The following is a 27,887-nucleotide window of genomic DNA, read 5'->3' as shown; positions in this document are numbered from 1 at the left end:
GTAGACTCCAAATGGTTGAAAGACCTAAACGTGAGACAGGAGTCCATCAAAATCCTAAAGGAGAACACAGGCAGCAACCTCTTCGACCTCAGCCGCAGCAACTTCTTCCTAGAAACATCGCCAAAGGCAAGGGAAGCAAGGGCAAAAATGAACTATTGGGATTTCATCAAGATAAAAAGCTTTTGCACAGCAAAAGAAACAGTCCACAAAACCAAAAGACAACCGACAGAATGGGAGAAAATATTTGCAAATGACATATCAGATAAAGGGCTAGTATCCAAAATCTATAAAGAACTTATCAAACTCAACACCCAAAGAACAAATAATCCAATCAAGAAATGGGCAGAAGACATGAACAGACATTTTTCCAAAGAAGACATCCAAATGGCCAACACACACGTGAAAAAGTGCTCAACATCTCGGCATCAGGGAAATCCAAATCAAAACCTCAATGAGATACCACCTCACACCAGTCAGAATGGCTAAAATTAACAAGTCAGGAAACGACAGATGTTGGCGGGGATGCGGAGAAAGGGGAACCCTCCTACACTGTTGGTGGGAATGCAATCTGGTGCAACCACTCTGGAAAACAGTATGGAGGTTCCTCAAACAGTTGAAAATAGAGCTACCATAAAATCCAGCAATTGCACTACGGGGTATTTACCACAAAGATACAAATGTAGAGATCCGAAGAGGTACGTGCATCCCGATGTTTATAGCAGCAATGTCCACAATAGTCAAACTGTGGAAAGAGCCAAGATGTCCATCGACAGATGAATGGATAAAGAAGTTGTGGTATATATATATATATATATATATATATATATATATATATATATACACATGGAATATTATGCAGCCATCAAAAGGAATGAGATCTTACCATTTGCAACAACGTGGATGGAACTGGAGGGTGTTATGCTGAGTGAAAGAAGTCAATCAGAGAAAGACATATATCATATGACCTCACTGATATGAGGAATTCTTAATCTCAGGAAACAAACTGAGTGTTGCTGGAGTGGTGGGGGGTAGGAGGGATGGGGTGGCTGGGTGATAGACACTGGGGAGGGTATGTGCTATGGTGAGCACTGTGAATTGTGCAAGACTGTTGAATCATAGATCTGTACTTCTGAAACAAATAATGCAACATATGTTAAGAAAAAAGAAAAAGAAGATAGCAGGAGGGGAAGAATAAAGGGGAGTAAGTCAGAGGGGGAGATGAACCATGAGAGACGATGGACTCTGAAAAACAAACTGAGGGTTCTAGAGGGGAGGAAGGTGGGGGGATGGGTTAGCCTGGTGATGGGTATTAAAGAGGGCACATTCTGCGTGGAGCACTGAGTGTTATGCACAAACAATGAATCATGGAACACTACGTCAAAAACTAATGATGTAATGTATGGTGATTAACATAGCAATAAAAAGATTAAAAAGAAAGAAAAAGAAACTAAAGGAATAAAAGAAAATTAAAGCCGCAGCAAACAGAAGGAAGGGAATAATAAAAAGTAAAAACCAATAAAATTAAAACAGAAAAAGAAAAAAATCAATGAAATCAAAAGGTGGTTTTAGAGGGAAAAAACAGTAGCATTGATAATCCTCTAGACAGACTGACAGAGACAGACTACAAATGATCAATATCAAGAATGAAAGAGAAGTGATCAGTAAAGACCACATAGACAAAAAATTAATGAGGAAATATTACAAACAACCCTATGACTATTAATTTGAAAATCTAGATGAAATGGACTAATTCTTTGAGATACAAACAACCAAAACTCATTCATGAAGAAATAGATAATATATTCCTCTAACTATAAGAAATTGAATTCAAAGTTTAAAACCATGCAACATAGGAAACTCCAGGATGAGATGGTTTCACTATTAAGTTTCCCAAAACATTTAAGGAAAAAAAAAAAAGACAATTCTACACAATCTCTTCCAGAAAATAGAAAACGTAAGAACACTTCCTAATTCATTTTATGAGGCCATCATTGCCCTAATACCAATAGACAATAGAAGAAAACTACGGACCAAAATTTCTCATGAATATAAATTGCAAAAGTCCTCAAAAGAATATTATCAAACTGAAATCAGAATACATTAAAAAGGATAATACATCAGGGTTTATCCCAGAAATTTATGACTGGTTCAACGTTTAAAAAGCAACCAATGTAATTCACTGTATTAATAGACTGAAAAAAATACAATATGATAATATCAATTGATGCAGAAAGAATTTGACAAAGTTCACAGCAGACTATGAAAAGAATAGAATGTTCTTAACCTGATAAAGGCAACTATATAATAACCTACAGCTATCATACTAAATGGTGAAAGACTGAACACTTTCTGCCTAAGATCAGGTAAAAAGCAAAGATGTCCTCTCTTCCCACCCCCTATTCAATATCCTACTGGAAGTCCTATCCAGTGAAATAATATAAACAAAAGAAATAAAAAGCATGTATACTGAAGAAAGAAAGAAATGAAACTGCCTCTATTTGCAGACATTACTTACATAGAAAATCCCAAAGAATATATAAAAAAGCTACAAGACCTATTAAGTGAGTTTAGCAAGATCACAGGATGTAAGGTTAATACACAAAAATCAACTTTATTTCTCTATACTAGCAATAAACAATTGGCATTCAAAATAAAAGCAGAAAAAGTATAGCATTTATATTAGTACCAAAAGGAGAAAAAGAAGAAAAATAAATATAAATAAAACAAAATATGTGCGGGACCTGCACTATGAAAATGACAAAATACTAATGAAAGAAATCAAACAGATGTAAATAAATAGAGAGATATACCATGCTCATGATTAGAAGACACAAGATTGTTAAAATGCTGAATCTATAGGTCAGGGGCCCCTGGGTGGCTCAGTTGGTTAAACATCTGACTCCTGATGGGAATGATTTCAGGTCATGATTTCAGGGTGGTGAAATTGAGCCCACATCAGGTTCTGGTCGTGGAGCCTGCTTAAGATTCTCTCTCTCTCTCTCTCTCTGCCCCACCCTCTAAAAAAATGCTGAATCTATAGGTCTAATGCAATCCCAATTAAAATCCCACAGACATTGGGGCACCTGGGTGGCTCAGTCGTTAAGCGTCTGCCTTTGGCTCAGGTCATGATCCCAGGGTCCTGGGATCGAACTCCACATCAGGCTCCCTGCTCGGCGGGAAGCCTGCTTCTCCCTCTCCCACTCCCCTTGCTTGTGTTCCCTCTCTCACTGTATCTCTCTCTGTCAAAAAAAAAAAAAAAAATCCCACAGACATTTACAAAAATCAACAAGTTGATTCTAAAATATATATGGAAAGGCAAAACAACTAGAAGAGCTAAAATATTGTTTACAAAGAACAAAGTTGGAGGACTTGTACCACCCAATTTCAAGATTCATTATAATTCATAGTAATCAAGATAATGTATTATATAGATGAAAGGACAGACACCTAAATCAATGGAAAAGAATAGAGAGCCCAAAAATAGACCTATATAGGGGTACCTGGGTGGCTCAGTTGTTTAAGCATCTGACTCTTGATTTCGACTCAGGTCATGATCTTAGAGTTGTGAGTTCAAGTCCCGCATTGGGCTCCACGGTCGGAATGGAGCCAACATAAAAAAAAAAAGACCTGTATGAACATATTGATTGATTACTGCCAAAGATACAAAAGCCATTCAATGGAGAAAGGACAATCTTTTCAACAAATGACGCCCCCCCCAAAAGTTTATCTTAATAAATACCTCACACCTTATATAAAAATTAACTTAAATATATCACAGACCTAAAAGTAAATATAAAACACTAAAGTTTTTTTAAGATTTCATTTATTTATTTGAGAGAGAGAGAGAGGGAACACGAGCAGGGGCAGAGGAAGAGGGAGAAGCAGACTCTCCACTGAGCAGGGAGCCTGTGGGGCTGGGATCATGATCTGAGCCGAAGGCAGATGCTTAACTGAGTCACCCAGATTTAGGATTTGCAACTTCCACAATCATGAGAACCAACTCCTTAAAATAAATCTAGCTGATGGATGGATATATAGACAAAAGACAGAAAGGATGCTATTGGTTCTGGTTCTCTGAACCCTAACATAATGGCCTTGAAAATTGGAGTGATGTGGACACAAGCCAAGGAATGCCAGCATCCACCAGAAACTGGAAGAGGCCTCTGTAGAAAGTATGGTCTTACTAACACCTTGATTTTGACCCAGTAAAACTGATTTGGGGTTTCTATCCTCCAGACCTGTGAGAGAATAAATTCCTGTTGTTTCAATCCACCAAGTTTGTGGCAATTTGCTATAGCAGCTACAGGAAACTAACATACCCTAATGGATAAATTTGTTTCTTACAGGGTCTGGGTTCACAATTCTGAAATTAAATGCTTACTAAGGTTGAACAAAAGAGTAAATAAATTATAATTAGTGAAAGCCAAATTTCTCACTGTCAGAGAAAGAAGTTTCAAATAAAAGGAAAACACTAGAATAACCCTCATGTTGCTGGAGTTATCAGTACAAGCTCATGTTTTGTTTTAAGTATGTAGATAGATAAATATACATACATATATTTCTTGCTCTGTCCACTGAGAATTAGTGATACCACAGTAGCTATAGAATCTTAGACCTCCTTTGATGATAAATCAGTCTTCACTGAATTGGAATTTTCCTCTTCTAAATTTAGAATACCTTTTCTAATCATAGAGAAAAAAATTGGGCTAATCATATTAAAATAGATTTTTTTCTTAAACATAAATAGATGTGCAGTTTTAGCTTTTCTACTAAATGTAACAGAGGGCTCTGGGACTGGACCCCACATTTCTAAAATCTTACTGAATAGAAGTGGAGATGAGTTCCTATTTTGAAGATGACCATTATTTTGAAGATTTCATCTATCATTAGGGGAATACTGCTCTTTAAAAATTATCTTTAGAAGGTTATTTGATTATACAGTTATTTCTGTGATCTATATTAGAAACACTGCACATAACTCTGCTAGTTGAGATTTATGATATTCAAACACAACCAAATAACTGCTTCCTTTCTCTTTTTACCTTATATACAGAAGGTAATCAATCAAATATCTTTCTTTTAGGCAGCATATACTTTTCTGATTTTAGGTGTCAGCAACATCAAACCACAACACAATTAGTTGTTATCACCTGAAACTTATCATTGCATATCTGGACCAGTGCACCTGCCTCCTACTTGATTTAACTCTAATTTCTCTCAACTCTAACCATACTACCTACTTGATTTAACTCTAATTTCTCTCAACTCTAACCATATTACCTACTTTCTTAGTCATTCCTTTTATCTTGCAACTCTGGCATTTAAGACATAAATTCCTTATCAGCTTCAGAAACCAAGTCAAAACACTTGAAGATTCTCTATAAATCATTCTTACCATATCTATTAACCTCAGTTTCCTACTATTACTCTCCACTCTGTTTAGGCCTATTTTGAATTTCCTCCATTTGTACTAAATTTGTGATTGCATTTTTCTTTTGCTCATATTGTTCCCCTTACCTAGAAAGCCTTCCCTGCCTCTTTTACCAATTCAGTTCAATTCTATTAATTCAACAAAAAATTAATGAAATCTTACTAGACACTGGTCACTAGAGTTAGGCAACAAAAAATGCAAAGCTAAAAAAAAGCAGCATTAACACTCAATAATTTTACAATCTACATACCTTTAGTGTCCTGATTTAAATCCTACCTCTTCAATGACTCCTTCCTATGCTTTCCAGTCCATGATAACCTTCCTTCTTATAATTCTTAAAGCACTCAACCTCTTCTCTACCACAGATCAAGTTATAAACTATAGAATTTGATTATAAACTATTTTATTGTAATGTGTTTTTGTTGTTTCATAAGGTATGTCTCAACTAAATTGTAAGTTCTTTGAGTGTAAGACTGTGTCTTTTACCTCTTCTATATACCCTCAAAATGCCATGCACACTGTAGATACTTTAAAAACACTTATTTTATCTCTTTTATTGATACATGATACCTGTGTGCTAGGCATTTCTCTATTTAAAGTAAAAATAAACCATGGAATCACTGGGTCTCTCAAGGCTAAAACCAGTTTTGACCCTCTTAAATAACAAACCAATTACATTTTCTCCTTCCTCATATATAGCCAATGTCTTTATTGTATCAAAACTACCAATTAATTCAATCATAGGGTCAATAAAATACTTGATATAAAAAGAAAAACTCTAGGTTTTTAACTGAAATTTTCAGCTTTCAACCAGTTGTTGAAGCTTTTATTTTTAATCCACAGTCTGAAGTTTTCTTAAATTCTTTCTCTAATTAGCTGTATCATTTCTCTGACTTCTATCAAGTCTTTGGGAAAGCTTAATTTAATACAATTGTGATATGTTGTAGACACCCTGAAGAAGCAAGAGAGATTCACCCAAAATTTGGCTTGAATATTGAGACTAATGGCACCACATACACCCCAGTAGGGTATGAAAAGGTTTATTACTCATATAATGACGTTTTCTGGAGAGGGCAGGCCAGGACTACCTAGTTTGTCTGAAAATGGCTTGAGAGATCAGAGGAAGGAGACTGGCTATGGGTTTTTATGGTGGTTGGGGGTGGGGCCAGAACAAGAGTTTCTATATATGGCTTGAACTTCCCACTGGTGCTAAAGGTGGGAACACCTGGGTTTTTTTTTTTTAAGATTTTATTTATTTACTTGACAGAGAGAGAGCACAAGCAGGGGGAGAGGCAGGCAAAGGGAGAAGCAGGCTCCTTGCCTACCGAGCAAGGAGCCAGATGTGGGACTGGATCCAAGGACCCCAGGATCATGACCTGAATTGAAGGCAGATGCCTAACCGAATGAACCACCAGGCATCCTATGGAACACCCGGGCTTTCTTATCAGCTTGATCAGATGTGGAGCAGAAGGGAAAGAAAACGCAGTGAAACTTAAAATCTGTCAGTCACACACCAGAATTTGGAATCAGACTCTTTATTACTCGAAAACTCAATGTAACCAATTTAAAAAGCACAAAATATAAAGACATTGAGTAATACGTTTATATAATTTCATCAAAATTTAAACATCTTCATTTAACCTACGTAACTCACAAGCAAATACTGCATATAAAACATGAAGGCCAATTTTTTTGTTAGAAACAGAAAACAAAATTTTAAATGTTCTTCAAAAAAGTTTAAGCAAGAAAATATAACAGTATTATCATTCATATAACAATCTTTCAGAAATTACTCTAGCCCTTCACATTTAATTTCTTTCCATTAAAAATATTAGAATAACTGACAAAATTATAATTTTATTATTTGTTGTATTAGAAGAAAATAACACATTTTATTCACTATCACTAACATGAGTTCTGTGAGATTATTAAAGCACCGCTCTTTATACCACAACAGTGAAGCATAAGTGAAACAGTAGTTTTAAAAGAATTTTTTAGTAGCTAAAGTACAAAGTACACCTCAGCTAATTCTGCATAGTTACTGCTACAAGGTCTTCTGGTGGCCTAAATTTCAGGTTCTTGTCAAAGCACCTAAAATACTACCAGAATGAAACTTAGGTTCTGGGGAGAAGCAGGCTTAATATTTATAGTAAAGATTAATGAAAAAGCATCAAATTCTATTAAGATTAATTCTGCCTAAATACAGCTTCCAAAATCAAAACCAAAATAAATGACAGAAAATGCTTCAAATAAAACAAAATTTGATGACATAGGGTTAATTTTCCTCAATATTTAAATATATAATCAAATAACGTAACTATGGTAACCCATTACTGCTTTAATCAACAAAAGAAAGTAGTCTTCATTTTTTAAGTAATAATGTAAATTTATGCCCTAGATGATTACAGAGCAGTTAAATAATTTGAGAAATTAGTAATCAGTTCAAAAAAAAGTAAATTGTGTTGTATTTTGTGAGGAAGATGAAAAACCTTTTACAGAAGAAGGTGTTGAGTTTTGATCCTGTTCAAATGAAAATGGAAAACTAAAATAATCTTTTCCAGTTCCAAATGTGTGAGTTGAAGAGTCTGATGAAAAAGAAAATGTGAAGCCATCTTCTCCTTCTGGTTTCCCAAATAAGTTTCCTGAGGAAGATAAACATTACGATACCATGCTATTCATGTTACATAATTTACATAATCTATTAAATTACATATACTGCAAACAATAAACAAGGTAACACTGAATCACTTATTAAGCAGATAGTTAACTGTATTCCTATGTGCAAAGAACTGTGAGAAATCAAATAAATCCAAAATTACTTTTAAGTAATTTGAACTCAAGCATAATAAGAGCTAGTATATATGGTAGAAGAAGGGGTAAAACACCTCAAATGGAGAGAACAGCACAGAGGCACAGAAACAGGCATGCATAGGAAGTATAAGGATAACAGAAATCAATTCAGCTTGTCAGGAGCACTGAGAAATCATAAAAAGTTATTAAAAGGGTATTAATGAAGATGATCTTAGAAAGACTGCTGAATGTCCAACTACAGAATCTGGACTTTATTTTATATGTAAGAGGAAGCCATTAAAAGTTTTCAAGTGGAGGGGCACCGGGATTGTTCAGTCGGTTAAGCAATGGACTCTTTGATTTTGGCTCAGGTCATGATCTCAGGATTGTGAGATCAAGCCCCGTCTCCCACTTCACACTGGGTGCAGAGCCTGCTTAAGATTCTCACTCTCCCTTTCCTTCTGCCTCCCACCAAAATAATAAAAAAAAAAATTTTTTTAAGTTTTCAAGTGGAGATATGACAGGATTTGAACTACTTTATAAGGATTACCAAGGAAAGAATGTGTAGAAAGCCTGGAACAGTAGAGTGTCTAGAAGTGGGGATAATAGGAAAGCAATGATGAAAGCTTCGTCATATAGTCACAGCAAAATGAATGGGGAAAGATGCTGGGTCTGAGAGATATTGCAGAAGTCAAACTTATTCAACTATTATTTATGAGTTACTACAATGTACTGTTTGTGGCATTGTTCAAAGAAATGGACAGAACAGTGAAAAGGCTTCTATAGTTCTAAAAGGAATTTAAGATTTTATTTTTATTTATTTGAGAGAGAGAGAGAGAGCACAAGCTGAGGGGAGGACCAGAGGGGCAGGGAGAGGGAGGAAATCTCAAGCATACTCCACGCTGAGCATGGAGCCTTATGTGGGCTCCATTTGATGACCCTGAGATCATGACCTGAGCCAAAATCAAGAGTCAGAGGCTTAAACAACTGAGCCACCCAGGCGCCCCAAGAGGAATTTTTGAAATCAACTTTACATAAAAAATGATTTGGTTAATGATGCCAAGAACTGCTCCTAAGGAAAAATATTATTTTTCATTCACTATATATGTAAGACTATAAATATTAAAATATTTTAATACCTTTATTATAATTTTTAGTTATTAACAAACTCAAAATACACAGTAATCTAAAAACTTACTTGAAGTCTTTTAAAACACCTGTATTTTTTCCATAAAGAACCAATTCAGTTAAGCAGAACAATTTACTTTGTAGCACTTTAAAATTTCATGTATCTTTAAACACCTCAATCATTTCAACCTAAATAAAGCTGAGCCTACCAGCAGTAGGGTGGGTGGATGGAGGGATGGTTAGAAAGACAGATGGACTGACTGATTACCAGATGCTTGAGTTCTTCCTCTAACCCTTTATTTTTCCATTGACTTCAGTACACATCCATAAGACTTAAATGAAGGAAAATAACTGTAATATAGCTATAGGCTCAGAAAGAACTAAAATCTTGAATCTGCCTTTGAATAAATGAATTTGATGTTTTTTATTTCAGAAGAAAAGAAGTTCATATAAAGTCTCCATAAAACTCCTATGTTCATTATAAATAAAATAATAGATTAATGTGCAAGGTGCTGTGGACAATACAAAGGTGAATAAAACAGAATCATTGTCCCCAAAGACTTGTGATTAGAGAAGATTTTTTATATATTGATAAATAACGACAAAAGAATATTATGAAGTATATAAAAAAAGAAACATAGAGAAAAGTGAAGGAGAGATCTTTTTGGGATGAAAAGTTGAAGGGAAATAAAAGGATTTATGGAACCTGGTCTTGGAAGATGGTTAGAAAGAAATGGAAGTTGATTTCAGGAAGAAAAAAGTAGGTAAGAAAGTGTGGGCATATTTGGGATGTAGTGAGTTCTTTAGTCTGGCCAAAAACATACATTATTTCTAAGAGAAAAGGCTAGATACATCACATTAATAGAATAAAAGAAAATAATCATATAATCATCTCAATAGATGCAGAAAAAGCATTCAACAAAATTCAACATCCATTCATGATAAAAATTCAACAATTTAGGCATAGAAGTTACATATCTCTACATAATAAAGCCATATATGACAAGCCCACAGGTAACACTACACCAATGGTGAAAGGAGAAGAGTTTCCCTTTAAAATCAGGAACAAGACAAGGGTGCCCGCTCTTACCACTCCTATTCAAAGTAGTACTGGAAGTCCTAGATAGAGCAATCAGGCAAGAAAAAGAAATAAATATATGTATATATATACATATGCACACGCAATGGAATATTACTGAGCCATAAAAAAACAGGAAATCCTGCCATTTATAGTAACACTAATGGCATTATGCTAAGTGAATTAAGTCAGACAGAAAGACAAATAATGTATAATCTCACTTGTATGTGGAACTGAAAAGGAAAGGAAAAAAAGAAAAATGTCCACTATTCTATCACCAGAGCCAAAGCAGTACCGAATACAAAATATACTATATTTATACACATACACATTTCTATGTTGAATGAATCAATTAATCATGGGATAAGAGAAGAAGGAAGATCAAATAAAAAGTAAGCACCAGAGATATAGGAGGAAATCTAAAAACTTCAGAAAAAAGATGAGAATAGTCAACTATATCGAATGCTACAGAGATAGTGAATATGGTAATAAATAGAAAATACCCATAATGTTTAATAATTGTTAAGTCACTAGTTGTTACTGGAGAATTTGATGGAGTAGTGAAAGAAGCTAAATTGCTACAAAAAAATAATTAGTGAGTGGTGCAGAAGTAATAGAATTTTAAAAGAATAAACTGAGGGCCTGAGAAAATCAGAGGCAAACTAAATAAAAAGTGGAGAAGTTAACATGTTTTTATATGTAGCAAACTTCAAATCACTTACCAATTTCTTGTTGTGATGAGAGAGGATTTAAATTTCCTGCAGAATAATGTTCATTAAACTGAAAAATAATTTCCATTCAGTATTACTCAAGAAATCAGTAAAACAGTATATATGGTATTTATATTTGAATATAAAGCCTGGTTCTTCTAATAAGCATAATTAGAGTATACAAAATGGCAACATTCTATATAGCACATTACTGTACTTTAAAAAAAGACCTATCTTTAAAACCTATCATTTGCTTATATTAAAATAAAGCTTATTGATTTGATTCTTGCAATAGATAATATATTAAAAGGTATATATAGTATACTAAAGATAGTTCCTACTTTGGAATATTAATATAACCTAAAATTCTAAGTAACTTTTGCTTTATTCTGAAGGTCTTTTACAAAGCAGGTTCTTGGTATTGTTTTCCTGCCTATAAAAGTAAGGAAATATGACAGCTTCATGTTAGTTCAGATCAAGTTTTGCTGCCAAAAGAGTCTCTTTTCTCTGTAAAACAGGTTTTTTTCAAAAAATGGGATCATGACAACAGATTTCTGTCCCTTTTTTTCTCTTAATGCTGCATTATGAGCATTTTCCCATGTCACTATTCTTCCAAAACCAAGATGCTTTTGATGGCATTTTCATATTCTTCCATATGAACACACCATACAGTTTCTTTTTTGTTTGTTTTTATTTAAATTCCAGTTAGTTAACATAGAGTGTAATATTAGTTTCAGGTGTACAATTTAGTGATTCAACACTTACATACAACACCCAGTGCTTATCACAAGTGCACTCCTTTATTAACCCATTCCCCCACCCCCTCCCCTCTGGTAACCATCAGTTTGTTCTCTATAGTTAAGAGTCTGTTTCTTGGTTTGCAATCATTTTTTCACTTTGGATATTTAGGTCACTTCTGTTTTTTTCTAATACAAATTACACTTGAGTAAATACTGTTATGCACAGATTTACATTTTTTTGACAATTAATAAGGAAAACTGTTTATCCCAGAGATTTTATAAGTCACTTGAATTTCTTTTTCAGTGATTATTTATTCACCTAAAGAACTTTGTATATATCTCTATTGAGGTAGTAATTCTTATTAACCCACATAAGCTTTTTACATATTAAAGGCATTAATTCCTTATATTATTGCAAATATTTTATATCACATTATCATTTTGCCTTTAAAAACTTTTTAACATATAAAAATTTTCTATGGACCCAAACCCAAACCCTTTTATTTTCTTTTGGCTCTTCTTCCACTGTTTTAATGTTCAGAGAATCCTTCCTCTTATTAAGATCTAATGAATATTTAAAATTTCAAGACTTTCTAGCCCATACTATTGATCAATTTATCAGTCCTTGTACCATTATCACATTTTGATTGCTCTTGGTTCCCCCTCACCAGTCTTCTTTTCCACAATATTCTTATTATTGTCTGTAGGATCTATAATACAACTTTATTTGTAAAAGAGGTAAATTGGCTTACCTTTTTGTCAGTCTAATGATGAGTTTATAAATTCTGTCAATTTTTTTCAAAGAACCAACTTTGGCTTTGTCAATTTTCTCTATTGCTTTTTTTCTATTTCATTGATTTATCTCCCTTATTTTTTCATTCTATTTACTTTGGGTTTACTTTGTTCTTTTTCTAGATTTTTCTTTTTTTAAGATTTTATTTATTTATTTGACACAGAGAGAGAGAGAGAGAGAGCACAGCAGGGGGAGCAGCAGGCAGAGGGAGAGGGAGAGGGAGAAGCAGGCTCTCAGCTGAGTGGGGAGCCCAATGCGGGGCTTGATCCCAGGACCCTTGGGCAATGATCTGAGTTGAAGGCAGATGCTTAACGACTGAGCCACCCAGGCACCCCATTTTCTAGATTTTCAAGGTGAAAACTTAGGTCACTGATTTTAGACCTTTCTTCTTTTCTATTAACTGAATTATTTAAAATATTAATTAATTTAAAGCTATGGTTTTATTCTGGTTTTGGCAACATTCCTCAATTTTGAAACACTGAATTTTCATAATCACTCATTTCAAAATCTTTTCTAATTTCTCTCATGATTTCTTCTTTGTTTTTTGTTTTGTTTTGTTTTGTTGTGTGTGTGTGTGTGTGTGTGTGTGTGTGTGTGTGTGTGTGTGTGTATGTGTTTTAAAGATTTTATTTATTTGACCGAGAGACAAAGCGAGAGAAGGAACACAAGCAGGGGGAGTGGGAGAGGGAGAAGCAGACTCCCTGCTGAGCAGGGAGCCTGATGTGGGGCTCAATCTCAGGACCCTGGGATCATGACCTGAGCCGAAGGCAGACGCTTAAAGACTGAGCCACCCAGGCGCCCCATGATTTTTTCTTTGATCCATGGCCTAATTATTTAGGATTTTCCTTCTACTTTATTTATTTCTAATTTAATTATATTGTGGAAAGAGAACATACTTGCTATGATCTCAATCCTTTGAAATTTATTAAGACTCATTTTATGGCCCAGAATATGGTCTTGGTGAATATACCAACAGCACTTGAAAAGAATATAAAGGCATACCTCAGAAATATTACAGGTTTGGTTCCAGACCACCACAAAACCGTGAATATCACAATAAAGCAAGTCAAATGAATTTTTGGTTTCCCAATGCATATAAAAGTTATGTTTACACTACACTATTAAGTGTGCAATAGCATCATGTCTTAAAAATTGCACATACTTAAATTTAAAAATATTTTATTGCTAAAAACATGCAAACTTTCATCTGAGCTTTCAGTGAGTTGTAATCATTGATCACAAACCACCATAACAAATATAATAATAATGAAAAAGCTTGAAATATTGTGAGAATTACCAAAATGTGACACAGAGATACAAAGTAAACAAATGCTGTTGGAAAAAATGATGCCAGTAGACTTGTTTGGCACAGGGTTGCCACAAACCTTCAATTTATTAAAAAAAAATAAAAGCAGTATCTGCAAAGTGCAATAAAACAAGACATGCATATATAAGCTGTGGAGCTGAGGTTGCTGGATGTGGTTGGTGTTCTATAAATGTCAGTTAGGTCAACAGGTTTGTTGGTAGTGTTCAGATTTTATAGATCTTTATTGATTATGTTGTCTAATTCAATAAAGTGCTGAGAGAAGGGTGCTAAAAATCTCCAATCAAGTTTGTGCTTTTTTCTATTTCTCCCTTTAATTCAGTCAATTTTTGTTTCTGTATTTTTTTAGTAGAGTTGACAATGTTACATTAGTTTTGGGTGTACAACTTAGTGAATTGACAAGTTTATCCATGATGTTATGTCCACCACATTTATAGCTACAATCTGTCCCATTACACTGCTATTACAGTATCACTGACTGTATTCTTTATGGTCTGCTTTTCATTTGTTTCTGTATTTTGAACCTGTTATTAGGCACATACACATTTGTCATTGTTATATCTTTCTTAAGAACTGGCCCTTTTATTTTTTTATTAGAGAGAGAGAGAGAGAAAGAGAGAGAGTGAGTGAGCAGGGGCCAGAGGGAGAGGGAGAAGCAGGCTCCCCACTGAGCAGGGAGCGTGATGCGGAGCTGGATCCTAAGACCCCAGGATCATGACCTGAGCCGAAGGCAGATGCTCAACCGACCGAGCCACCCAGGCGCCCCGCAATGGCAAAAATTCTTGTTTCCATTTTACAGATGAGAAACAGGGAGCTAGGTACTCAAAATGCTACATCCAGTACACACTCAACCAGTGTGGCATCAGAGTCTGGTCTTAACCGCTACACTGTGCTGTCTCTACTGATCAAATAAAGCACATCTTAATCTTCAGTTTCAATTGCCAAATAACAGAAATAAGCACTTTACTGGTTTTTTTTAAGCACTTTACTGTTCCATCACTGAATAGCAGAAATCACTATATCACTATTAGAAGAAAACTAGGTCTTTTAAAATTAACCAATAATGTTGCTACATACACATATGTAAATAAAAAGACCAACTAATAACCTGGAGAATTTTTCACACTGAGAAATGAAAAGTTTGTTTAGAAGTTAGGAACATGAACTATGAAGCCAAATCCATTTTAAACTGCCTTTAACTGCAATTTAAATCATCCCTATCCTGAGATGCTTTTTTTAATAAAGATATCAACTGAGGTCACCTGAAATTGAAAACAAAAACATAATGGGGCAACTGTGGTACATTATCACTACTCAGAATCTTTTTAAAAAATTGCCTCTGCTTTGTACTCTGCTCCAAGACAGTTTGATAGTAAAGAATTAAAATTACTTGAGGGGCACTTGGGTGGCTCAGGTGGTTAAGCATCCAACTCTTCATTTTCACTCAGGTCATGATCTCAGGGTGTTGCGATGGAGCCCCAAGTTGAGCTCTGCACTCGGTGGTGAGTCTACCTAAGATTCTCTCTCTCCCTCTGCTTCTTCCCCTGCTCACTCACTTGCTCACTCTCTCTCTCAAATAAATAAATACATCTTAAAAAAAATTCTTTCTCCCTCTGCCCCTCCCCACCCCTGCTTGCATGCATGAGTGCATGTGTGTTCTCTCTTAAAAAAATTACTTGAGGTTCCAGTGTACAGCTTTTTAGAAATAAAACTTTAGCTTCTCATATTACCTGATCTGATGAGATTTCTGAATCAAATATAGTAGAATCAAATAAGTTCAATCCAGGAGATCTAGAAGTATAATTCGTAAGAAAAGAAAATCCAGGGGATTCCTTTTGTGTTTGACCTTCAGGCATTATATTTCTATTTCTGTTACAAAGAAATAATAAAAATGTTAAAAATAAAAAAATTTTAAAAATGTTAAAAATATATTACTAAATACTGCAGACTGGTAAACAATAGCACAGAAGTAAGAATTAGTACAGTAGGGAAAGGGAGAGAATAGTTATTGAAGTGAAAAACCTCTTAAGAAAAAGATGGTTTGAGGTGGAAAATAATGTTAAAGTAGAACAATCAATTAGGGAATAATAATGAATTCCAACTGAGAATATACTGTCCAGCTCTATTCTAGGTATTTCCACTGGTATTAACTTACTTATTCCTCACAATAAACCTATGAAATAGGTACTATTATTACCACCTCCATTTTACAGAAGAAAATTTTGAAGCATAGAAAGGTTAAATGACTTTCTCCAAGAAATGTAAGTGCCAGAGTTGGGATTTGAATTCAGCAATCCAGATTCAAAGTCCCAGCTCTTAACTTTGAGGCTATATTGTCTCCAAGATTTTGAAAGACAGTTACAAGATTTTAGTCTTGATGAGGAGTCAGCCATTACATATTTTGCATAAGGAAGTTAAACTATAAAATGATTTGGGAAAAACAGAGAGCATAGTGGTTAAATGAATTCTGGAGGTAGAGCTGCCTGTATTTTTTTTCTTTCAAACATCCATGTCTTGGCTTTAATACTGTGCATATTTGGCCTCTATGGCACTACAAGTAAACATGAAAATAGTTCCCATTTCCATGCACAAGTATTCAGCTATAACACCATTTAAAATTAGTATGGACAAGGTAACCTTTGCAATAATTAATATTCATTTGGATAACTACAATTAAATGAATATTAAATCAAGTAAAAAATAGGCTATGTTCAACATGCTCTAGATGTCAGGGTGTAATATTCAATGTTATTTAAAACAATTTTCTTTTTTTCTTTTTAAAGGGACATCTTTTCTCTATGTGGGTGCTCAAATGAAAACTGAGGAATGCATTCTTTGACCATAGGAGCAAAATTCAGACAAAAGAGAGTGCTTGCCTCCTCCTCTGAAAGAATACATTTGCTCATTATCTCTCTCTCCAGGCATCATTTCCCATATTATTAATGAAAATGCTTACAAGTACCAACCCCAAATTTCTGTCTTTATGGGTAAGTTATAATTTAAAAAAGAGTGGTTCATTATATAAAAAAGTCAAATTCCAGCAAAACTCATGCTAAAAATGACATTAAATTTCTTAGCATCCACATAATATATTTTCATGAATTTTCTATTATGTGCAGATTTATTTTCTTTAAGAAGTAAAATGAAGTTTGAATAGTACAGTCTGTGTTGTGGTGACATCAGCAACTGCCAGTTCTTGCTCATCAACGAGTCCCAATTCTTTCAACGTCTTGGAGAGATTTGGCCTTGTTCGTTCTTCAATAGAGGTTACTGACTGTAAGTAAAGTGTTCTATTTTTTTCCCTCTAATGTGGCTGTGATGGCTGGAGATTTCATCTGCAGAGAAGCACTACTGGTTAAATAATCCAAAACCTCCTGCAGTTTAGTGGATGGAGAAAACTGAATATTTTGAGGAAGATGGCTAGAAGCTGGGCAGTTTTCCTTTCTTTCTGCTTCAAATGTGTATGTTTACAGTCCATCTACATCACTGAATACCAAGTATAAGAGGAATATATGCACTTGTGGCTATTTTAAAAACCTCAGTGGCACATACAGCTGCAATAACTGCATTTGTAGAAGCTACTGCAGGAATGATTCATTTTACTACACCTTGAGTGAGTCTATAGGTAACACCCCTAGTATTATATTGTGATGCTATCTCCACGAACTTTTGGAAAATCCACTGAATATGATCAGGATCATTTACATCTAATGGACTCCTTCTCCAAAAGCTGCTCCTTAGGCCACTGCAGTATCCTTACATACTCCATACAGTGTTCTGGTAGCCTGGGCATAGACGCAATGGTGCACACGGGAAAATTAATCTGTGGAGAATGCAGTTCTAGTGTGCATTCAATACAAGCGGTCATTCCAAGCAGAATCACTTGGGCATTTCCTTTAAAACCTTCTGTCCCCTCATCTATCAAAGGAACAATGGAGCTTGGATCTAATAACACCATCTTCATAATTTAGAAGAGACATCAGCATGCCATTTATCCATCTTCTGGCTACGATAGAGTCCAGTCCACATACAATTATATGAAATTGTCGATAGAAAGTGTCATTAAAATCCTGAAAACTTGTTGAAATGTGGAACTACATTGCAATTAGGAACTCTGTCATTTAGAAATTCTGCAGCAACTTCAGCCTTAGGTCTTCCAACATCTTTAGGCCTATATAAAAACTGCCTATTTAGATTGGAAACATCTATAGCGTCCATGTCTATAACATAAATCTAAAACCAGACAATGCCAGATTTTTTAGGAACTCACATCCTAAGCTGCCAGCTCCAATGACCAGAACTTTACACGTATCTAACAACAACTGGAGAGATTCAGTGCTCAGTTCGAAATCAGGGTGTGTGAAGGGTCCAGATCGCTCGAGGAACTTCTTTACATGGTTCCAGCGAACTTCTCAGTCTCCAGTGTTCCCACACCCAACATCAACAGCCATTTTCTCAGCCAGCAGCTCCTCTATTCTCCTTTTTTTCTCCGGCTCCTCGCCATCCACCATATTGTCTCCCAAGCTACCTGCATTTGAATCTCAACTCTATCACTGACAAGTTGTATCACCTAGGATTCTGTTTCCTCTTCTATAAAATAAGCATAATAATGTATTTACATCTCATAAAGTTGTGACTATTAAATGAGCAATATTTATAAAGTGTTTAGACACAGTTAATGCTATTGTCAAATAAGATAGAAATCTGAAAATACTTCCATAACTGTCTCCATTGACCATCAATGAGTCACTTAACTTTACAGATCAGTTTTCTCATCCATAAACAGAGGATTTAGCATATGGCTGCCATATCCTTTTACAGTTCTCGTATTTGATGAGTTCCACTTTGAATATACTGTGTGTGAGTCAACAGCGTGACTTTAATATATAAAACTCTTACTAGCAACTTAAAATACAGAAGTAGAACATGGGTGAGAGATATTTGAAGTGGAATCTGTTTGATATATGTTTTAAAAGAATCTTAAAGTTTGTAGTTTAAAAAGGGATTAAACTAAACAAAAAGGTTAAATGCAGCCTATTCTCTTGGCTGTAAACTACAAATCTGTGGTTTCCAAAGTTAAATAATCATGTTAAGAGATATTTCTGCCTACCAAGGTTACTTAACAGATGGCAATTCTTGCTTTAGACACTACAACATAAGGAAAAATGACAGCTGGAACATTATTCAATGATGTCCACAATCTACCATACACGATAATACCTTTTTAGCTTGACATTTAATATTTTTCCATACATCTTTTATCCTTTGGAAAATCTTAAATGTATATACTATTGCACAGGATAAGTACTCAGAATCTATACCATCTTCAGCTGAATGCTGTAGGAAAAATGGGGAAGAGGTTCTATGAAACAAGAATGGCAGAATGTTAATAATTGTTTAAACAGGATACTAGGTACATGGAGGTTCATTACGCTAGTCTCTCTCCTTTGTGTATTTGAAATATTCCATAATAAAACCTTTTTAAAGTTACAGGAACTAGACATTTTACTATTCCTATTATTTATAAAATATTGGCTCAATAGATTCTTTAATGATAATTATTAATTAAAATCCTACATTTCAAAAGAAGGGGTTTTAGGAAACAATAATTTCTCCAAAGATTCAGGTGTTTTCACAGCTTCAGTGTTTCTTAAAAATAAAGGAATTTCAGGAGTTTGTAGAAAATTCTCAGCCCTTTCTTCTACTTCATCACTATTATTTTCTATTGGTTTCCCAAAATGTTCTGCACATAAAACCTGCAAATTCAAAATAATAGAAAACTATAAAAATGAATGTTATTTTTTAAAAAGGTTATTACATTAACAAATTCACACATGTAAAAATGTGTGAGGAAGAACATCATATTAATCTATGATGTTATCACTTCATAGACAAAATAAGTAAAATAAGAATACCTGATGAAAGTGATACCAAAATATAATTGTGCAAAATATGGAAAAATAATTATTTTTAATTTTCTAATTTTTTTCTTCTTCCCAGCTCCACCTCCCTTATGTTTACCTGAAAAAGGAAATGATAACCAGAACATACTCAAATTGATGAAGAAAAATGGTTAGGAATGATTTTTTTAAATTTCCACATCATGCGCTGGCTCAGGAATTGTATATGACACAGGAAGGAAAAAATGATTTACTTCTAAGCAATCTTATTCTCATTGGCTGTGTTCTTTGTACATTTTTGTCCTTAAAAATTCATTACACTACTTTCTCTGCAAAGGTTGAGAACATGAATAGTAATTTCCCTTTATATCATTTTGTAGGGTAGGAATATGACTTCTCAAATATGTTTGCTATACTAAATCCTATTTCAGAAATAATTTGGGTCTCTCAACCAAAAAAATTCAAAATGTTCTTTTTACCTGTTTTTCTTGAGCAGAATTCTACTATGTCATTTGTCTTGTTTTAACCCTTAGTAGCTACCTTAGTAAAGCCAATAAACATTGTCTACATCTATCATTAAAGTTTTCCACTATTAAAATATATTTTGAAAATATTTTTGTGGCAACCACTGGTCTTGAACTGCCTTAGAAAATCATTTAATTTTACCAAACAAAATTGTTTTCTTCAGTTGTGATTTAGTTGTGGCATCAATATATATAGTCAATTATTAATGACAACTCTTTTTGTATATTTTCCTATAAACTTTTTGTGGCTTCATTTTTTAATCTAAAACTCCTCTAAGGAATAAAAGCTTTAACACCACAGAAACTTGATTACTAACCTAAAACACCTAGACCTCACATATATAATCTTCATTAAACTTAATCTGAAATTAAAGTGGAAACAATATTTTAAATTGGAATATTTTGCTTAGAAATTAGAAATCAAACATTTGACTTACTTGTGAAGTACATTTTGATTCTCTCAATTGTCTTACTGTACCTTTGTCTTCACACTCAGCATCTGTTTGTTATAGGAGAACAAACTATTTTTTCTTTTGGCAACTTAATTGTAAATAAAACATACACACAATAAGAAATTACCAATATTTGTTTCTGACCTACAAAATAGCAATTTCATACAGCTTAACCCAATCCATACAGATAAGAGAATAAAATCCATACAAATGTTTAAAAAAGAAAATTATAGAGAATACCCATGTAAGCATCACCCAGGTAAAGAAACAACATCATACATACTCCAAAAGGCCCCATATTCCTCATATCATCCCCTTCAGAGGTAATCACTTTCCTGACTTCTGTAAGGATTATTTCCTTGATTTGCTTTCTATAGTTTTATCACCTAAGTAATACAGTTTACCTGTTTTAAAATGTTATATGATAAAATGGTAATATAGATGTTCTTTGTCTTGCTTTTTTTGTTCAGCATATGCTTGTGAAATTCATCTATATTGTTTCATATAGACATAATTTGCTTACTTGTATGGATGTAAAGTATTCTATTGTACAAACACAACTTAATATACCTATCTATTCTACTAGCAAATGGGCATTTGGGGTATTTCTACTTTGAGACTGTTACAAACAGTAATGATATGAACATGCCTTTACATATATATTTGTACGTATGTACTTGTATTTCCCCAGGTATATACCTAGGAGTGGAATTACGAGGTATAGAATATGTATATCTTTCATTTTACCAAATTTTAAACTATTTTCCAAAGTTTAGTTTCCAAACTATCAATTTTTGTTGTGGTACCCAGCCATCCCTAGTTACCTTAGGAGCTCATTCAATTTCACCAGACAAAACTATTAGCTCTAATTATAATTTAGATATGGTCTCAATATATAGTCATTTATAAATGAGAGTTTCCCCCAATAGTTGTGAGAGTTCTTATCATCCTATATTCTCATTAATACTTAGTATTGTCAGACTTTCTAAATTTGCTTATCTGTTGGATGTGTAATAGTTCACTGTAGCTTTATTTTTCAGTTTCCTAATTTGCTGAGCATCTTTTCATATGTTTATTTACCACATGAGTTTCTCTATTTGAAGTGTCTATTTGCATATTTTGCACATATTTCTAATTGGGTTGTCTGTCTTATTTTTCTTGGTTTGTAGAAGTTCTTTGTACAATTTTGGAAACCAGTCCTTTGACAGTTTTATGTGTTAAAAATATATCCTCTTGTCTTCCATTTTTTTTTTTTTTTAGGTTTTTATTTATTTGAGAGAGAGAGAAAGAGAGTGCATAAGTAGGCAGAGTGGCAGGTGAAGGAAGAGGGAGAAGCAGACTCCCTGCTAAGCAGGGAGCCTAACTCGGGACTTGATCCCAGAACCCTGAGATCATGACCTGAGCTGAGGGCAGACACTTAACAGAATGAGTCACCCAGGCGTCCCTTCCATTGTTTTTATAATGTCTTTTGATGAACAGAAAGTCTTAAGTTTAATATAGCCAAATTTATCAACCTTTCTGATTGGGCTTTTTAATTCTTATTTAAGAATTCTTTCCTACCCTGAATAGACATTTTTCTATTTGATCATCTGAAAGCTTTATAAAGATTTTGCCTTTTGCAGTTAAGTCACAACTATTATTTTCACCACATATTAACTTCCTCAAAAGACAGGCTTGGAGATTGTTGAAGAGAGTCCTTTTTTTCTTCTAAGATGATTACATGCCTTTTTGGGTGTGAAGCCTTAACATACATGCTGAACAGCAGCTAGACTGTGCCAGATATATGCATTTCCCCACATATCTGTATTAGGGGTGCATTGTTCCTCGAGATCAGCCATTCTTCCCTTGTCTAACACTCTATCAGCTTAGGATATATAGAGGATTATAAACAGGTGGAACAAATCACAGAAAGGTTCCCCTTCCTCTACATCCTCATCAAAACCTGTTGTTCCCTGTGTTGTTAATTTTAGCCATTCTGACAGGTGTGAAATGATATCTCATTGTACTTTAATTTGTATTTCCCTGATGATGAATGATGTTGAGCATCTTTTCATGTGTCTGTATGTCTTCTTTGGAAAAATGCCTATTCATGTCTTCTTCCTATTTTTTAATTGGATTATTTGTTTTGGGGGTGTTGAGTTTTATAAGTTCTTTACATATTTTGGATATTAACCCTTTATCAGATAATGTCATTTGCAAATATCTTCTCCCATTCCGTAGGCTGCCTTTCAGTTTTGTTGTTTCCTTTGCTGTGCAGAAGCTTTTTATTTTGATGAAATCTCAATAGTTCATTCTTGCATTTGTTTCCGTTGCCTCGATGTATCTAGTAAGAAGTTGCTATGGCCAATGTCAAAGAGGTTACTGCCTGCGTTTTTCTCTAGGGTTTTAATGGTCTTCTGTCTTACATTTAGGTCTTTCATCCATTTGAATTTACTTTTATGTATGGTGTAAGAAAATAGTTCAGTTTCATTCTTTTGCATGAGGCTGTTCTCCCAACGTCATTTCTTGAAGAGACTGTCTTCTTTCCATTGGTTAGTCTTTCTTGCTTTGTCAGAGATTAGTTGACCATATAGTTGTGGGTTCATTTCTGGGTTTTCTGTGCTGTTCCATTGATCTATGTGTCTTTTTTTTTTTTTTTTTTTTAGATTTTGTTATTTATTTGAGAGAGAGCAAGAGAGAGTAGCGAGCGATAAGCAGAGGGAGAAACAGGCTCTCCGCTGAGCAGGGAGCCCGACTCGGGGCTCGATCCCGGGACTCCGGGATCATGACCCAAGCCAAAGGCAGCCACTTAACCAACCGAGCCACCCAGGCACCCCTATGTGTCTGTTTTTATGCCAGTACCATACTGTTTGATCACTGCAGCTTTGTAATATAACTTGAAGTCTGGAACTGTAATGCTTCCAGCTTTGTTTTTCAAGGTTGCTTTGGCTATTCAGGGTCTTTTGTGGTTCCATACACATTTTCAAATTGTTTGTTCTAGCTCTGTGAAAAATGCTGTTGTTATTTTGATAGGGATCGCATCATATGTGTAGATTACTTTGGGTAATATAGATATTTTAACAGTATTTGTTCTTCCAATCCATGAGCAAGTTTCTCCATTTCATCTTCATTTCTTTTATCAGTGTTTTGTAGTTTTCAGAGTATGGGTCTTTCAACTCTTTGGTTAGGTTTATTCCTGGGTATCTTACGGTTTTTGGTACAATTGTAAATGGGATTTATTCCTTAATTCCTCTTTCAGCTGCTTCATTATTGGCATATAGAAATGAAACAGATTTCTGTATGTTGACTTTGTATACTACAACTTTATTGAATTCATGTTATCTGTTCTAGCAGTTTTTTTGGTGGAGTCTTTCAAGTTTTCTATATATAGTATCATGTCATCTACAAATAGTGAAAGTTTTACTTCTTCCCCACTGATCTGGCTGCCTTTTATTTCTTTTTGTTGTCTGACTGCTGTGGCTAGGATTTGCAGTATTATGTTGGATAAAAGTGGTAAGAGTGGACATCCCTGTCTTGTTCCTGACCACAGAGGAAAAGGTCTCAATTTTTCCCCAATGAGGATGATTTCAGTTATGGTTTTTTGTATATGGACTTTATTGTGTTGAGGTATGTTCCCTCTAAACCTACTTTATTGAGGGTTTTTATCATGAATGGATGTTGTACTTTTTCAAATGCTTTTTCTGCATCTATTGAAAGGATCATATGGTTCTTATCCTTTCTTTTATTAATGTGATGTATCATGTTGATTGATTTGTGAATACTGAACCACCCTTGCAACCCAGGAATAAATCCCACTTGATAGTGGTGAACGGTTCTTTTAATGTACTGTTGGATTTGGTTTGCTAGTATTTTGCATCCATGTTCATCAGGGATATTGGCCTGTAGTTTTCTTTTTTAGTGGAGTCTTTATCTGATTTTGGTATCAAAAAAATGAATTTGGAAGTTTTCCTTCCTTTTCTATTTTTTGAAATAGTTTGAGAAGAATAGGTATTAACTCTTCTTTAAATGTTGGGTAAAATTTGCCCGTGAAGCCTTCTGGCCCTGGATTTTGTTTGTTGGAAGACTTTTTATTACTGATTCAATAGAATGAGCCATTTTTAAAACTTTAAAATAAAAGTTTGTAATCCACATGATACAGACAAGAAGAAGTGAATACTTTTATATAGCCTAATATATATATAAGTGGAATAACTGTTATTCATTACTGGATTACCAGCATATGTATATATGTATACGTACATATGAGATGTCTTATGTTACACATTATGTCATATATATTATGTATTTACATGTACATATATACATACATATACATACATGAAGAGATAGAATGAGTTTTTTAAAGGGTGTGATACCCTTAAAATTTTCCAACAGCTAGTTGACTCTAGCATAATAAACTCATATATACATACATATATTTATATACACATATATATATCCTGTGACCTTTTTATGATTTTATTCAAAGAAAATAATCCAAGATAGTAAAAGATTTATGTAAAAGAATATAGTAGCATTAGGAAAAAAACCCAACCTGGAAACAATAAAATAGTTAATGTTTTGAAAAAGAATGGCTAAATAATTAAAAGAAGTCAATATAAAAATAATTCAATATTCTGAGAGAATGGCTAAATGAATTATAGCATTTATTTAATATTAATATCTAATGGCATATGATACAGTCATTAAAAATAAAATCTATTTAATGGCATAGAAAAATACTCTAACAGTATATCAAGCAGAAAGAAAAGGTTACAAAATTATATATAGTATTGTTTCAAATTTGGGGGAAAAAATAAAAGAACACACATATACATAGGAAAAAAGGATGAGAACATATACTAGTATGGATGGTGTCAGTTATATCTGGGTGATGGTATCTTTGTTTCTTTTGTATTTTTCTGTTTTCCAAATCTTTTACAATGAAATAGTTTATATTTAGTGGAAAATGTTTTTAAAAACCAGGCATGCATGGTCAGTTAACCAGAGATGCAAACAATCCAAATAATGTATTTGAATAGTATAAAAGCTGGATATAATTTGTTACTCCCACTTCTTAGGAAAAATATAAACAGCAAATACCTGTATCTCCTTTTTCAAACCATTGACTGCAATTTGATTGCTTCTGTGGGGTTAACAATCTAAAATACAATAAATAAATTTTATATTATTTGCTGATTTATTAATTTCAGAAATTAAAACATTTTTCCTATTTTAAAAGTTACCTGAAATGCATCATATTTTGTGAATTTTTAATAGCCACAGAATTTGAGCATTTTGAATGGTTATTCAGAGTAGAGTCATTAAGTACCTGAACAAAAGAAATTAAGTATTAGAACTAGCTACACAGACAACAAAAATTTTTTGCTTTCCATGGCTACTGAAGGTTCTCCAAGAACATTGTCATTCTCCACCTCATCATCATTAGCAATATGAACAACAACTACAAACATTAACTGAAACCACTACATACAAAATATTAAGTCAAATACTGGAAAAGTTTAAGACTCTTAAGGAATTTGGTATTTTAGACAAGTATAACAACTATGCTTCGTAGTATTCCTACATTTAAGATAAACTTAAAAATTTTTATCCCATATTTATTACTAATCAAGTCAATCTTACCATTTTCTCAAATGATCTGTCTAGTCTCTATAACCTCTTAAATTGAACATAAAAAAGCAAAATAGCAAGTTAAAAGATTAAAACCTGAGATTTTGTTTTTTATATATGTATGAAAAAGGTAGTATTTCATTTTTAACTTTAAATTTTATTTAATATTAATATCTAAGCCACTGCTTTACTAATGTTTGTATTGTCTGTTTCAAGTCATTCATTCTCCGTGAGTCACTCATTTTGAAGAGTTCCTGATTTTTCTTATTTGACTCAACATAAAAATATCTTTATTTTAATAGGAAAATGTATCCCATTTATTTTTGTTATAACAGCCATTGGTCTTAATTCTGTAATCTTATTATGATTTTAGATAAGAAAAGACCTTGCGCCTTAAAGAACATCTGTCCCTTAAAGAATAAGTGTTGTTAATTTCAATGTATGTTTTAAACAATATACATTTTGTATGGGTTCCCTGGTAAAAGTATTTGTACAAGTTAAGTTGTTGTTTACAATAGATGCCAAGAACTAAAATTGCTGAACATTTGCATTTTTATTTTTAATAAGTACTATGAACCAGTCCTCCAAAGTAATTACACCAAATTACATTCCCACTATTGCTGACTTTAATAGATATTATCAAGTGTTGTAGTGTATGCAAATCTGATAGGGGAAACCAGATATCTCATTGGTTCAATATGCATTTCCCTATACCCCTGAGCTCAAGCACCTTATGTTTTGTGACACTTTTTCTGTAAACTGTTTTATCTTTTGCCTATTTTTTGCCTAAAAATTAATTTGTATTATGTGTTTATATATTATACATTCTGTATACCAATCTCCTATCCATTCTGTCATTCTCTTTAACTTTGTTGGTGTCTTTTGTCACACAGAATTTTTTTATTTTGATGTAGTCCATTGATCAATTTGTCTTTTCTTATACCACACTGTTATAATCATTGCATTTTGATAATGTTTTAAAATGTTCTGGGATGGGGTGCCTGGGTGGCTCAGTCAGTTAAGTGGCCGACTCTTGATTTCAGCTTATAATCTCAGGGTTGTGAGATTGAGCCCCACATTGGGCTCTGCACTGGGCATGGGGCCTGCTTAAGATACTTTCTCTCCCTCTCCCTTTAACCCTCCCTCCTGCCCCCCCTGCTCGCTCACTCTCTCTCCCACCCTAAAAAAAAAAAAAAAAAACATGTTCTGGGATGATGAAAATGTTCTGGAATTAAGACAGTGGTGATGGTTACACTACCTTTAGAATATACTAAAAACCACTGAAATGTACATTTTAAAATGAATTTTATGATAAACATTTTGATATCTAAGAGTATGAGTTTCCCTTACATTGTTTTAAAACTTTTCATACTCTAAGTATGCAAATCTTTAGTTAAAATTATT

General features: G+C 33.8%; 1 protein-coding gene and 1 pseudogene across 3 annotated transcripts in view; both read right to left on the bottom strand.

Annotated features, from left to right (window-relative positions):
- Nucleotides 1-7,873: 7,873 nt before the first annotated feature.
- Nucleotides 7,874-27,887, bottom strand: part of CUNH14orf39 (chromosome unknown C14orf39 homolog) — a 54,911-nt gene continuing 34,897 nt past the window's right edge. For 2 of the 3 annotated variants that reach the window (XM_088025037.1, XM_088025036.1), the window contains exons 11-17: nucleotides 26,096-26,181; nucleotides 25,953-26,011; nucleotides 20,856-20,917; nucleotides 19,572-19,750; nucleotides 15,725-15,863; nucleotides 11,150-11,207; nucleotides 7,874-8,073 (exon numbers count right to left, since the gene is read on the bottom strand). In XM_088025037.1, the coding sequence (XP_087881163.1) occupies nucleotides 7,874-8,073; nucleotides 11,150-11,207; nucleotides 15,725-15,863; nucleotides 19,572-19,750; nucleotides 20,856-20,917; nucleotides 25,953-26,011; nucleotides 26,096-26,181 (783 nt within the window). Of the gene's footprint in view, nucleotides 8,074-11,149; nucleotides 11,208-15,724; nucleotides 15,870-19,571; nucleotides 19,751-20,855; nucleotides 20,918-25,952; nucleotides 26,012-26,095; nucleotides 26,182-27,887 lie in introns of all 3 variants that reach the window. The other variant, XM_028099129.1, reaches the window with a different exon arrangement.
- On the bottom strand, nucleotides 17,103-18,505 carry LOC114205619 (NEDD8-activating enzyme E1 catalytic subunit pseudogene; annotated as a pseudogene).

Source organism: Eumetopias jubatus, unplaced genomic scaffold, assembly GCF_037043125.1.
Source record: "Eumetopias jubatus isolate StellerSeaLion01/CBP00866 unplaced genomic scaffold, mEumJub1_p1.0 scaffold_7, whole genome shotgun sequence".
Taxonomy (NCBI): Eukaryota; Metazoa; Chordata; class Mammalia; order Carnivora; family Otariidae; genus Eumetopias; species Eumetopias jubatus.
Note: the sequence above shows the minus strand (reverse complement) of the source record. Positions and strands in the feature narration are given on the sequence as shown.